General features: G+C 44.9%; 1 protein-coding gene across 1 annotated transcript; it reads right to left on the bottom strand.

Annotated features, from left to right (window-relative positions):
• Window positions 1-9,203: 9,203 nt before the first annotated feature.
• Window positions 9,204-12,333, bottom strand: RPL7 (ribosomal protein L7; the record flags this gene model as incomplete). Its single annotated transcript, XM_080694648.1, has 7 exons — window positions 9,204-9,253; window positions 9,484-9,693; window positions 10,152-10,261; window positions 10,388-10,525; window positions 11,008-11,174; window positions 11,402-11,510; window positions 12,287-12,333. The coding sequence occupies 6 exons, from the start codon at window positions 12,331-12,333 to the stop codon at window positions 9,485-9,487; spliced, it is 780 nt and encodes a 259-aa protein (XP_080550774.1). The 3' UTR covers window positions 9,204-9,253; window position 9,484.
• Window positions 12,334-13,114: the final 781 nt, after the last annotated feature.

The raw sequence follows: 13,114 nt of genomic DNA, 5'->3' as shown, positions 1-13,114 counted from the left end.
ATCACAGCCAGCCTACTAATAAAAAGGTAAATCAATACTGACTTTTTCTGTTTGTGTGTGTAGTACTAGATGGCACCCAGGGGCTTTTTACCTCCAGGCCACATTCCCAGACCTATTTTATATTTTATCAGTAGCTGAGGCTGGCTTCAAATCTGTGCAATCCTCCTGTCCCAGACTCCTAAGTACCGGGATTACAAGTGTGTACCACCACACCTGACTCAGTACTGATTTTTTCTTTCTTTCTTTCTTTCTTTCTTTCTTTCTTTCTTTCTTTCTTTCTTTTCTTTCTTTCTTTCGTGTGTGTGTGTGTGTGTGTGTGTGTGTGTGTGTGTGGTCCTGGGGATGGAACCCAGGGGCATTCTACCTCTGAGCTATACCCCCAACCCAATTTTTTATTCTTTATTTTTTGAAACAGGGTCTTACTAAGTTACAAAGGGCTTCACTGAGTAGCTGAGGCTGTCTGCGAACCACAATCCTTTTGTCTCAGCCTCCCAAATGCTGGGATTACAAGTGTGCACCACCACGCCCGGCTTTCAGTACTGATTTTTTTAAAGCAAGATTCTTTCAAAACTTGTAATCTGCACACATCTGACCTAGCAGTTCTGCCTTAAGGAGTTTATTCTATAGAACTGTCCCTATGTGTAAGAATGTTCATTGTTGCATTGTTTGCAATAGGAAAAAAATTATGAACTAATCTCAACAAAGAATGGTTAAAGTGATATATCTGTACTATGAAATACTCGGGCCAGACCTAAGTAAAGTGATATGAAAAGCATTCTCCTTATCTTCCTAAGTGAAAAAAAGCAATTTCTCAAAAATAATCTATATATGATTCATACACACACACACACACACACACACACACACACACGAATGAAAGGATGAACACTAACTCTAGCAGCAGTTAAAAAGTAAGTAAAGAAAAGCCAGGCGTGGTGGCACACTTGTAATCCCAGTACTTGGGAGGCTGAGACAGGAGGATCTCAGGTTTGATGCCTGACTCAACAACTCAATGAGGTTTTTAGCAACTTAAATAAAACATAAAATAGGTCTGGGGGTGTAGCCTGGAGGTAGAAGGCTCCTGAGTTCAACCCCCAGAACTACACATACACAGTAAAAAGAAAAAAAAGTATTTGTAAACAAGGTATTTACCTCTAAGTCCATATACTTCTGTACTGATTCAATGAATAGTACTAATGTATTATGTCATTTTTTTAATGTAATAAATAACTTAAAACAAGTAAATGTCAGTATTTTTTATGAACCACAATTCTAACAGATTTGAACTATTAAGAATGAGCACACAGGGCCACAGGCACCCATGCAAAGTCAGTGAAGTTGTGGAGTGGAGGTTCTTGGGCCTCAGGGACTAGAATACTTTAGAATGTTTGCGTTTGACTGGAGAAGGGCCCTACAGTCTCATCATGCCCCAAAAAGGCTGGATGGGAAGATAATCATTGCAACAGAACAATCTACCTGTATTACACAATTATTTTTCAGTATCTTTAATGGTGAAAAAAATACACAAATCACATGTTAATTAGAAATGGTACAAAGCAAATTTAGCAATAAGAATTAGGACAATATAATTAACAGGATCAGCTTCCAAAGTCCTTGTCCACCTGGCTGGGTTCCAAGTTGGGAGAACGTGAGATACATGGTAGCTAAAGGAGAAAGTAAGTAAACAATCCCCCCTGCTCCAAGAAGGGGACGTGGGGGGGGGGTGGATAAAGGTGTGTCTGTAAAGGATGGGTGTGCTGTCCTCAGTCAGGACCCGAGGGGGGAGGCCCTCCGGCCCGGCTCTCAGAGAGTGTGTCAAGAAAATCCTTGGAGCGACCCGCGCACCTCTCTAGACGCCTTTTCCCTTCTTGGAGGGGGCTCATCCTCCCTTTCAGCCCTAACCCGGCAAGACCCCAGCTCCTCCACTCACGGTCCCCGCAGCTCCACCGGCGAGGGGAGGGTCGTCTCCCGCCTGGCTCGCGGCACCAAGGCCGGCGGCTCCGGCAGGGAAGGCAGCGGGGGCAGCGGGCAGCGCGGGAGCCAGCGGCGGCCCAGCCCGGCCGTGTGGCAGGGCTGACCGCGGCAGCGAGGCTGGGCAGCCGGCCGCGGGCTCGCCTGGGCGCTGCTCCCTGGGCGAGCATGCTCTGCAGCGGGCAGCCCGGCGACCTCGAGCGCGGCACCCGCCGCTCAGCCCGGCGGCCAGCGGCTCGGGCAGCTGCCGGCCAGCTCGCCCGCCTGCCGGAGGCGCGCTGGTTGCTAGGCGCCCGTCGCTGGGGCTGCGCCGGTGCCCCCAGCTGGAGGGCCAGCTCCACCAGGAAGGGACTGTGTTAGAGTTTGGGGCCGGGAGGTTGCAGAGCAGCGCAAGGAGGGCCTGGAGGAGGGAGGGGCTCCGAAACAAGGCTGAGCGGGGACAGGATGGGGTACTGAAGGATGGCGGGGAGTAAGCATCCCACAAGGTGTCCTGGAGTTCAGCTTTCTGGGGGTGTTTCCACATCAGCTTCTATCAAAAGCCAATTTTTCAGATTTAAAATAACCAGGCTTTCCTGGGTACTGTGTCTGGACCTCCTTTTCTTGGCAGGGGGAGGGGGATACTGGGGATTGAACCCAGAGGCTGGCTAGGAACCTGTGATCCTCTGGTCTCAGCCTCTAGTACTGGGATTGTAGGTTGGCTGCCCCACAGGGAACCCCGAGTATTAGCGCAGCAATCGGAATTTAACTGACAAGGCTCCCTCACCCAGCTCTCCAGAGGCCTGTTTTAGCCTCCCAAGCATTTGTATTACAGGCCCAGGTTGCGATGTGAAAGATGAAGTGTACACACCCTTAGCTTGGAGGCCTTGTACTTTGATTTGCTCAGCATGAATTTAGCATCAGTGCTCTGGTCAAATCATGTCGCTTTCATTCTTTGACACTCCCCCCCACCAAAGCTGTGATTTTAGTACCAGTATTAGGGCTTTAGACCCCCCCCCCCACACACACACACACTCCATGTTTCTGGTGTAGCTCTTAATATGCTTGTTATTAACTTTTCCAAGGTGTTCTGGTTAAGAAAACCAACTCAAATTAGTTAAATTAGAAAACTCTAATACTGGCTCATCACTTAGTGTGATAAAAGTTAACTTAAAAACAAAAACAAAAACAGGGAGAGTACTAATATGCCTAAGAGAACTAGACAGCACATTAGAAACCTCACCAAACAGTCGAGCGAGGTGGTGCACACTAGTAATCCCAGCATTTGGGAGGCCGAGACAGGAGGATCAAGGTTCCTGGCCAGCCTCAGCAATCTAGTGAGGCCCTTTGCAACTCAATGACACCCTATTTCAAAATAAAGTATAAAATAAAGGGCTGGAGGTGTTGCTTAGAGGTAGAATGCTCCTGGGTCCCTGGGTTTCACCACACAGGGTTATGTGGATTATACAGCACATTATCACTCAGTAGTGACCAAATGCTTATTACTAAATGATCTCCTCTCATGTCCTCTTGGCTGTTACGCCCCTCTTTGATTCTTACCAAACTAGAGTGCATTTCCAGGTACCCAAATTCTACCTTCCTTTGTGAAATTTCCCAATCTACTTAGCATAAACAGCATTCCCTTAACATGTCATACTACTATACACTGAGCCCTCTGAACGAATCCACAATTCAGGCTCACTCCTCTCACCTAGTACCCCTAAGATGCACTCAATTAAGAGCAACTTGCAGGCAAGGCTCCAGCTCTGCTAAGTACTTAGGGGGCTAAGAAGCCTTACATTGGGGAGTGACTGGAAAAAACAGGAAACTTCAGATAGCTAAGAACTCTATAAAGAGAATGTGTCAGGGAAGACCTTTTCCCAGAATGAAAAGCAGCCAGGTAGACTTTGGGGCTACATCCAGACAAAAGCCAGAAGACCCTACATTAGCAGCTTATCACTTTTGAGCAACATATACCCGGGGAGCTGGGCGTGGTGTGCACGTTTGTAATCCCAGCATTTGGGAGGCTGAGACAGGAGGATCACAGTTCATGGACAGCCTCAGCTACTTAGTGAGGTCCTTTGCAACTCAGTGAGACCCTGTTTCAAAACAAAGGATAAAAAAATAGGACTGGGGGTGTCACTCAAAAGTAGAATACTCCTGGGGTTCCATTCCCAGTACTGAAAAAAAAAAAAAAGATATATCTGGGGAGTCAGAAATGAGGCCAAATAATGACTCTTCCTGAGATTTTCATGCCCTATTACTGGAACATGTGAATCTTATATGGCAACAAAAAGGACCTTGTGTCTTTAAAGGTCTTGAAATTAGATTTTCCTGGGCTATTCTATTGGCTCAAGGTCACCATGACAGCAGTTAAGAGAGGCCTGACTGGTGGTAGCACACTCCAGTAATCCCAGAATTTTGGGAGGCGGAGACAGGACTGCAGGTTTAAGGACAGCCTCTGCAATATATAGACTCTCAGCAGCGTCAAAACAAAAAAAGTGCTAGGGGTTGAAAGATGTATAAGGAAACCAGCAGGCAAGGAGGTGGGCGTGGTGGCAAGGCTTGTAATCCCAGGATTTGGGAAGCTGAGACAGGAGGATCAGTTTGTGGACAGCCTCAGCTAAGTGAAACCTTTCAAAATAAAGGATAAATAAAAGGGCTGGGGTTGTAGCCTGGAGGTAGAATGCCTCTGGATTCCATCTCCAGTATCTACCCCCCCCCCCCCAGCTCCCAAAAAAAGAAAACCACGGAGCAAGAAACCTAAAGATATTTACTCTCTGGAGCCCTCAGAAAATAGGTCTGTTGAGACCTTGATTTGCCCCGATTTTGGACTTCTGGCCTCAAGAACTGTTATGACAATAAGTTTTAGTACTTACGCTGTGGTAATTTGCTACAACAGCAGTAAGAAACACACATTTAGCCAAGTAATGCCTACTGTATGCCAGGTACTGGAGGGAGTAAAAAAGGAAAAAAAGTAGCACTGTTTTGGGGGTTGTTAACCCTATCTGTTAAAAACAGTGGGAAAAGGATGTCAAAAGCCAAGCATGGTGGCACAACCTTGTAATCCCAGCATTCGGGAGGCTGAGACAGGAGGATGGAGGTTCACAGTCAGCCTCAGCTACTTAGTGAGGACCTCTGCAACTGAGACCCTGTTTCAAAATAAAGAATAAAAAATACAACTTCAGGTATAGCTCTGAGGTAGAATGCCCCTGGGTGGTTCCATCCCCAGTAGCAAAGAAAAGAAAAAAAAAAGGGGGGGGGATGTCAAAATCTTGTGGTGAACTTGGGATCCCAGGGCAACTATCTCACCCCATGAATCACTGTAGTACTTATACCTGTTTTACCCATCAAAGTGACACAAAAACAGCAAACACTTTCTATGGCTAGCTCTGTGCAAACAAAATTCCCAGTATTTGGGAGGCTGAGACAGGGATGCAGGTTTGAGGTAAATCTCCAGAACTTAGTTGAGATCTGGTTTCAAAATAAGTAAGCCGGGTGTGGTGGCTCAAGCTTCCAAGTATTTGGGAGGCAAGAGACAGATCAGTTTGCGGACAGCCTCAGCTTACTGAGGCCCTCTTCAACTTAGTGAGACCCTGTTTCAATAGAATATAGGGCTGGGGGTGTAGCTCAGAGGTAGAATGCTCCTGGGCTCCATCCCCAATACTGCCAAAAATAAGTAAATAAGCCAGGTGTGGTGATGCATGCCTGTGATCTCAGTATTTGAGGCCGAGACAGGAGGATCACAGCCAGCCTCAGCTACTTAGTGGCACAACTTAGACCATTTCAAAACAAAGAATAGGGCTGGGGGTATAGCTTGGAGGTAGATAGAATGCCTCTGGGTTCAACACACATGCACGCACAGAGCTGGGGTAGAGATAGAATACCTAATTGCCACCCCCCCCCCCAAGTCTTATGAAGGAAGCAGTAACCATTTCCTTGGTTTTACTGAAAACTTACCTGAGCTAGATTCCCAGCCTTAATTTTTTTCATTTTGAAATGGAGTCTTCACTAAATTGATGAGATTACTCTTGAACCTGTGATACTGTCTCAGCCTCCCAAGTACTGGGATTTATAAGGGTGTGCCACCATGCCAGTTGTGAGATTCTTTCAAAAATTAAAAAGCTGGGCTGACACTATGGAGATCTGTGTGGAGATTCCTAAGAAAACTGGGAATGGATCCACCATATGATCCAGCTCTACCACTCCTGGGTATTTTTCCAAAGGGGTTGAAATCAGAGAACGACAGCAACATATGCATACCCATGTTCATAGCACAATTCGTAATAATCAGAATATGGAACCAACCCAGGTCCCCAACAACAGGTGAATGGATTGCAAAATTATGGGAAATACACACAATAAAAAAGAACAAAAATCGTGCCATTTGCAAGAAGATGGAAAGTCCTGGAAAGCATTATGGTGAGATCAACCAACCACAGAAGGGACATAGGTTTCCCTCTAATATGCCCAAACTAGGGAACACAAAGGATACCAGTGGGACTCCAGTTAATGGAGGGGAAATACCAGTAAAGTTGAATGGAAAGAGAGGAAGGCTGAACTTGATTAATGAGTGTCTATATCTGAATATGTGTAAAAGTATGAATATGACATGGTTACCCTGGACAATCATTGGTGGGGGGAGGGGAAAACAGGGGCAGGGACCAATGTATACCATTTTTTTTTTTTTGTGGTGGTACTGGGAGTGGAACCCAGAGGCTTTCTACCTCCAGGCTATACTCCCAGACCTATTTTTATATTTTATTTGGAAACAGGGTCTAAGTAGCTGAGGCTGGCTTCAAACCAGTGCGATGCTCCTGTCTCAGCCTCCCAAGCACGGGGATTACAAGCGTGCGCCACCACGCCCGGCTCCATTTATTTTCAATAAAAAAAATTCTATTACAAAAAATAAAGCTGGGCTGAGATAGAATGAATGCCCCTGGGTTCAAGTTCCAAAAATATGAGAAGTAGGTTTCCCAATTAAAAGTGTTAAGAAATATTTGAATACTTTCATCCCCACTATTCCTATCTTTAAATTCCTGTTATGAAGGCCAGCCATGGTGGGGCATGCTTGTAATCCCAGTACCTGGGAGGCTGAGACAGGAAGATCACAGGTTTGCAGCCAGCCTCAGATGCTGAGACCTTGTTTCAAAATAAATGAAAAAATAGGGTTGGGAGTGGGGCTCAGAGGTAAAATACCCCTGGGTTTAACCCCTAGTACTGGGAAAAAAAAAAACAAAACAAAACACCCCAACCCTCTATACTTTCTAAATGAACACCAAAACCCCATACCCTGTAAGTACCTCTTCTTTTTCCATCTGAATGGAGACTTCCTACATTTCACTCACCCACACCTTGTTAGCAAGAATCCCATCCACACCCACACTATATTTCCCAACTACTCATTCAGATCTAATAAAGACCACTAATGACCCTCACTATTCTCCTAAGACCTGGAAGTCAACTGAACACTAACATCTTTGAGACAAGCTTCAGGACACTGAATGTGCAAAAAGTGGAGGGTATACTTTTAATGAATGGTAAAAAATGACCAAGTTGCAAAACTTAAAACTTTGGCTCCACCTAAAGATTGATATGTAACACAAAACATGACTTCATCATTCTAGATACTTCTCCAGAATTCATGGTCCCTAAAGAAACTAATCAAGAGAAATAGCTTCCAGAACCACTAAAGAATTTTTAAAAATTCCTAACACATTTATCTAGAAATTTTTAATTATTAAAAAGCAATGAATGAGTTGGCTACTTAGTGAGGCCCTTTGTAACTCAGTGAGACCGTTTCAACAATCCCCAGAATTAAAAAAAATTCCTTGTCTTTTTGAATATTACAGGAGAATAATTCATTGTCTTTTTGGGGTACTGGAGATGGATGGAACCCAGGGGCATTCTACCTCTGAACACCACCAGTCCTATTTTTTATTCTTTATCTTGAAACAAGGACTCACTGAGTTGCCAAGGACATTAAGTAGCAAAAGCTGTCTGAACTCTCAATCCTGTGTCTCAGCCTCCTCTTGGGACTGGGATTACAAGTATGTGCCACCATGCCCTGCAGGAAAACTGTTTTATATAGCATCAGGCTCTTGGCACAAACAGTAAAAATTGCAAAACACCATTGCTTTTATTGTATGTACTTCATGCTACACTTAACTAGTTGAGCTTGGTGACACATGACAGCAATCCTAGCACATGGAAGGCTAAGATGAAGGGTCGCAGGTTCAAGGCCAATCTCAGCAACTAAGAGAGGACATGTCAAAGCGGAAAATAAAAATGACGGGATAGCCAGGCATAGTGGCACAAACTTGTAATGCTAGTACTTGGGAGGCCGAGATAGGAGGATTGTAGGTTTGTGTTCAGCCTCAGCTTAGTGAGACCTTGCTTCAAAAATAAATAAATAAAAAAAATAGGGCTGGGGATAAAGCTTGGAGGAGACAGAATGCTTCTAGCTTCCACCCCAGTACCATTAAAATTTCAAGGTTTTGCTGGGCATGGTAGCACACACTTATAATCCCAGCATTTGGGAGGCTGAGACAGGAGGATTGCACAGGTTTGAAGCCATTCTCAGCTTAGTGAGGCCTTTCGCAACTCAGTGAGACTCTGTTTCCAAGAGAACAAAAAAAAAATAGGGCCGGGTTGTGGCTTGGAGGTAGAATGCCCTTCGGGTTCCATCCCACAGTACTGCAAAAACAAAAACAAAACAAAACAAAACAAAAAAAAAAAACCAAAAAAACAAACAAACAAAAAAAAACATTGCCGATTTTACAAGTGCTTAAGATGCTCTGAAATAATTTACATCAATGGGCATAAACTTCATCTCCACATATTTACAACATACAATGGATTTATAGAACTAGCCATTCCCATCTAAATTTGGACAGAAAACAGAACTAGAACATAAAAATGACACATGTAGTAGCTTCATAGGCAAATCAAAGCTCTAAATGGGGAATTTCAGAAACTAAGTTTGTTTGATAAATTGAAATTTCCTATTTTCTACAACCACACACAAATGCCTTTGATTTAGGCATAAACCTATTGGAAACTAAAATCATTTTCCCCCCAGATAAAGTCCTTCAACAAATCCAAGATTAAAAAACAACCTGGACCCTGATTTTACATGTAATGATGGGCCCTTGCTATGACTCAATTTTATCATACACCAAGACTGGCCACTATAATTAGGGGAAGGCGGAGGCAGGCTAACAAAGATCACCAATACATTTCAATTTGAAAACAGGCTGTTTATTAACTGACCAAATTACAAAAGTAATTGTACCATGGTAGATACCTAAAAGAAAAAAAAACAACAACAAAATATTAAAAAAGGTTCTACCAACTAAAAGTAACATAAACCAGTTATGTGTTAAAAACAACCAGCTTCCATTTTTAAACAAGAAAAGATCCCCGCAATGAAGAATACTGATTAAAATTCCATGAACCCCCCCACCAGTATTTCATAGAAATAATCCAGACCTCCATTACTCAATTAGGACTACTCCCCAGGGTGCATTCTCCCACCTTAGTTCATCCTCCTAATGAGCCTGTTGATCTGGTCTTCCCTGTTGCCAGCATCTCCACCTTCTACAAAATGGGTTGTCTTTTTCTTCATCCCACCTCGTGGAGAAGATAACTTAAAGGGCCACAGGAAGTTATTTGCTTCTTTGAAACGCTTTCCAACAGTAAAGATCTCATGAATCAGATCCTCCATGCAGATGATGCCATATTTACCTTAAAAGTCAATTATTAAATTCTTAAATTTTAAAAAAGGCCATTAAATTTTAAAGCATCCAATAAGCATAATTATGGGCTGAAATAAATGCAAATCAAGAATAAACAAGCTTACAGACTCAAGCCAACAAAATTCTCATATCCTTTCTTTAAAATAAAAACAAATATGTGAAATTTTTTTTTTGGTGGTGGTACTAGGGTTCCTTGGAAACCTACCTCCGGGCTACACTCCCAGACCTATTTTATGTATTTTTTATTTGGAAACAGGATTAAGCCAGCGTGGCTGGCTTCAAACCTGCGTGATCCTCCTGCCTCTGCCTCCCAAGCGTGGGGGATTACAAGCCTGCGCCACCACGCCCAGCCTTATGTGAAGATTTTTAACAGTAAAAAATGGAGGATCACAAGAAGCCAGAAAATATCAATTTGGACTAGTATTAGACCCCCCCCCAACAACCTACCAAGAGATCGAGCAATCAAAGCGTTGTCTGTCAAAGCAATTCGCTTCTTATTGATTTTGCCATAGCCACGCTTGTAGATTAGTTCGTTTACTGACTTAAGGTTCGGGTACCTAAAATATGAGCAGACATAAATCATTAAAGAATGCAATGATTACCGTTAAAACACCCAAAACTCATCCTGCGGTGCGGCCAATTTGCCAAAGAAATAACAAAGGAAAAAAAAAAATCAGACTCACCCCCATGCAATGTATGGCTCCACAATTCTCAGCATGTTAATTGAAGCCTTATTGAGCTTAACAAAGGTGCCATTGAAGATCTGGCGAAGGCGGAGAAGCTGCAACACCTTGCGGACTTTTGGGCTCACACCATTGATGCTGTAGTAAAAGACCAAAAAAATATGAACTGTACAGAGTTTTCACTAATAATGGATGTGAAACTAGCCATAGCAGACATTAAAATCCACTTAACACTCTCATGTTACAAGACTCCAGACCACTGGTTTTCCCTTTCTCTACTTAAGCTTTCTGTCACTTCTACCAACTTGCTTTCTCTCCAAATACTTTTTGACACATACCTTTAACTCTTGCCATTCCCTACAATGTAATAGCACACTTAAGTCAACTGACAGAACATCGACTACTTCCTATGTCTGATCACCAAGTTGATAAGCTTTGGGCAGCACTAAAAACCCTTAAAAATGTAATTGAGGTAGAATCCCTCTGGGTTCAATCTCCAGCAAAATGCCCAAAAGATAAAAAAGCTATTCCAATATCCCAGAACTAGTGATCCCAGAATTAACACAAAATTCTATCAGTGTCTTATAATTTAAACAACCAAGAGTAAAAACTGAACTTACCCTCTGATTCTGATGACAAATGCCAGTTTGGGCTCTGCAGGGACATAGAAGTTGCCAGCTTTTCTTGCCATCCTGGCCATTCGAATCTCAGTACGGTACATCTGCCTATATTCCTTGTGGTAGTGCTTAGCCTTTTCATAGATAAGCTTCCTCCTTGCCTTTCGAAGCTGAAAACCAATTACCAAACACAATTAGCGATGTAACATTACAGAGAACCACTTTTCTCTTGAATCTTATTTCTCACCACTATACACAATAACATCCCAAATAAGCACATACTATGTCGAGCAATTGTTTGGTGCAGTATTTGAAGTAACAAGTCTAACTAAGAACATTATTTTCAATCCCAACCATAAGGACCTAATATGTTAACTGCCTCCGAAAGTTCACTTACCATCTTCTGAGCAAACTTCTTCCTCAGGCGCTTTACCTTTAGCTCTGCGAAATTCTTTCGCTTTTTCTTAAGGGTTTCTGGCACCGCAGGAACCTTCTTCTTCTTCTCTCTGTCATTAACAAACGGAAAATACTACCATTAATTCAAACCTCCCATCACTGTTACTACTCCCACCCTGCAGCGAACACTGTTAACCATCAAGGCTCCAATGACTGGTATCTTAGTTATCCTAGCATGTTGCTGTGAAGACATAGGAAGTTTTAGTTCTCCCCGTACCAGTAACTTCACCTTTAAGGCAATCTTCATGTATGTGATAACCACGAACATGACTAACAATAAACGTACATCTAATCCAAGTTTAGTCCCAGCCTCCAGGTAAGTAACAAACTACCCAGGGGGATACTAAATGCATACTAGACTAAGACTGCTACAAGCCACTCACTTTCAGTGGAATGGGCCACGGATTACTCAAAAGCAAATGTTCAATCCAATCCCCACCTTGGTTCAAGTCCCAGCTCCACATGCTGAAGGCAAAGGCCTGCCGGCCGAGACTCCGAAGGCAAGCAATAGCCAGGAATATACCCAAATCAGTAATTCTCCCTACAACAACCTTCAACCGAAATCGGAATCTCCGTCCAAAAGGCAGGCCCCCACATATATTTCGCACTTAAACCTGGTTTCTGGTTATTTACAAAACCTCCGCCCCAATGCCGTCCGCTTCCCATCCTAGCCTAGCCTGGGGTCCCCTGTGGCGTCACAGAGCGTCACAAATGCACATATAAGTAGGCAAGGGTACAAGCTACAGCCACACACAAAAATTGCCAGACAGAGGCCTCTAGTTTCGGGGATGGAGAAGGATTCTCCAGAAGACGAGGAGCAACTTACTTGGCGACCTCCATGGTTCCTGCCGGAAAAAGAGGAAGCTGGCGCATGCGCAGTGTCCACTTAAAGACTGCGAAAACGAAGCCCCACGACGTATAGGTGTCCTAGGATGAGCCAGAAAAGAACCGAGAACTGATAGCGCGCCCGGCGGGCGCAAAGTTAAGAACTGCCAATTTTAGTTTCTTCCAATAAACTTTCGGTAAAACTTGTATGTGTGTGTGTGGAGGGGGAAATGCATTCATTAGACTTTTTAATCCAAGAGCAAAGAGTGCTAACACCTTGACGACTAGGGGTCCTGTGTTCCCTAGGTGGAGTAGACACAGTCCGCTCCAGTTCCAGACTGTCAACGCCGTCCGGAACTACAAATCCCAGCATGCACAGCTTCCACTCCCCGCCCGCCTGCCGGGTGGGCGACGCCTGAGCCGGACCGCGGGCAACCACGGCGGGGGTGCTTCCAGCCAGGAAAGTAAGAGCCTTTGGGGGCCGCGTCCCGAGAGGCCAGCAGCGACACTAAGTCGCTCTGGGCCGCCCCGGGCTCCTGCGCCCGGTGGCCGCGCGGCCGAGGTCCTCGTCGTCCCTCCAGCCTGCAGGGCTGTCTTCAGCAGCGCCTGATCGCGGCGGGCGGACGGGCGGGCGTGCCGTCCCGAGTCCCCTGCCTAACCAAAGTGCGAGGCCGGGAAGAGCGGGCACCGGACGGCCGGGGCAGGATGGCCGGGGCTCCCCGACCGCGCGGCGCGGCAGGCGGGGGCAGGGGCGATCCGGGGCAGGGGCGAGAGCCGCGAAGGGAGGCGCGGCGGGGCGGCGGGCTGCGGCCGCGGCGGGCGAGAGGGG

The sequence above is a fragment of the Muscardinus avellanarius genome (assembly GCF_963383645.1).
Source record: "Muscardinus avellanarius genome assembly, chromosome: 4".
NCBI lineage: Eukaryota > Metazoa > Chordata > Mammalia > Rodentia > Gliridae > Muscardinus > Muscardinus avellanarius.
The sequence above is the reverse complement of the archived record's forward strand: the minus strand, read 5'-3'. Positions and strand labels throughout refer to the sequence as shown.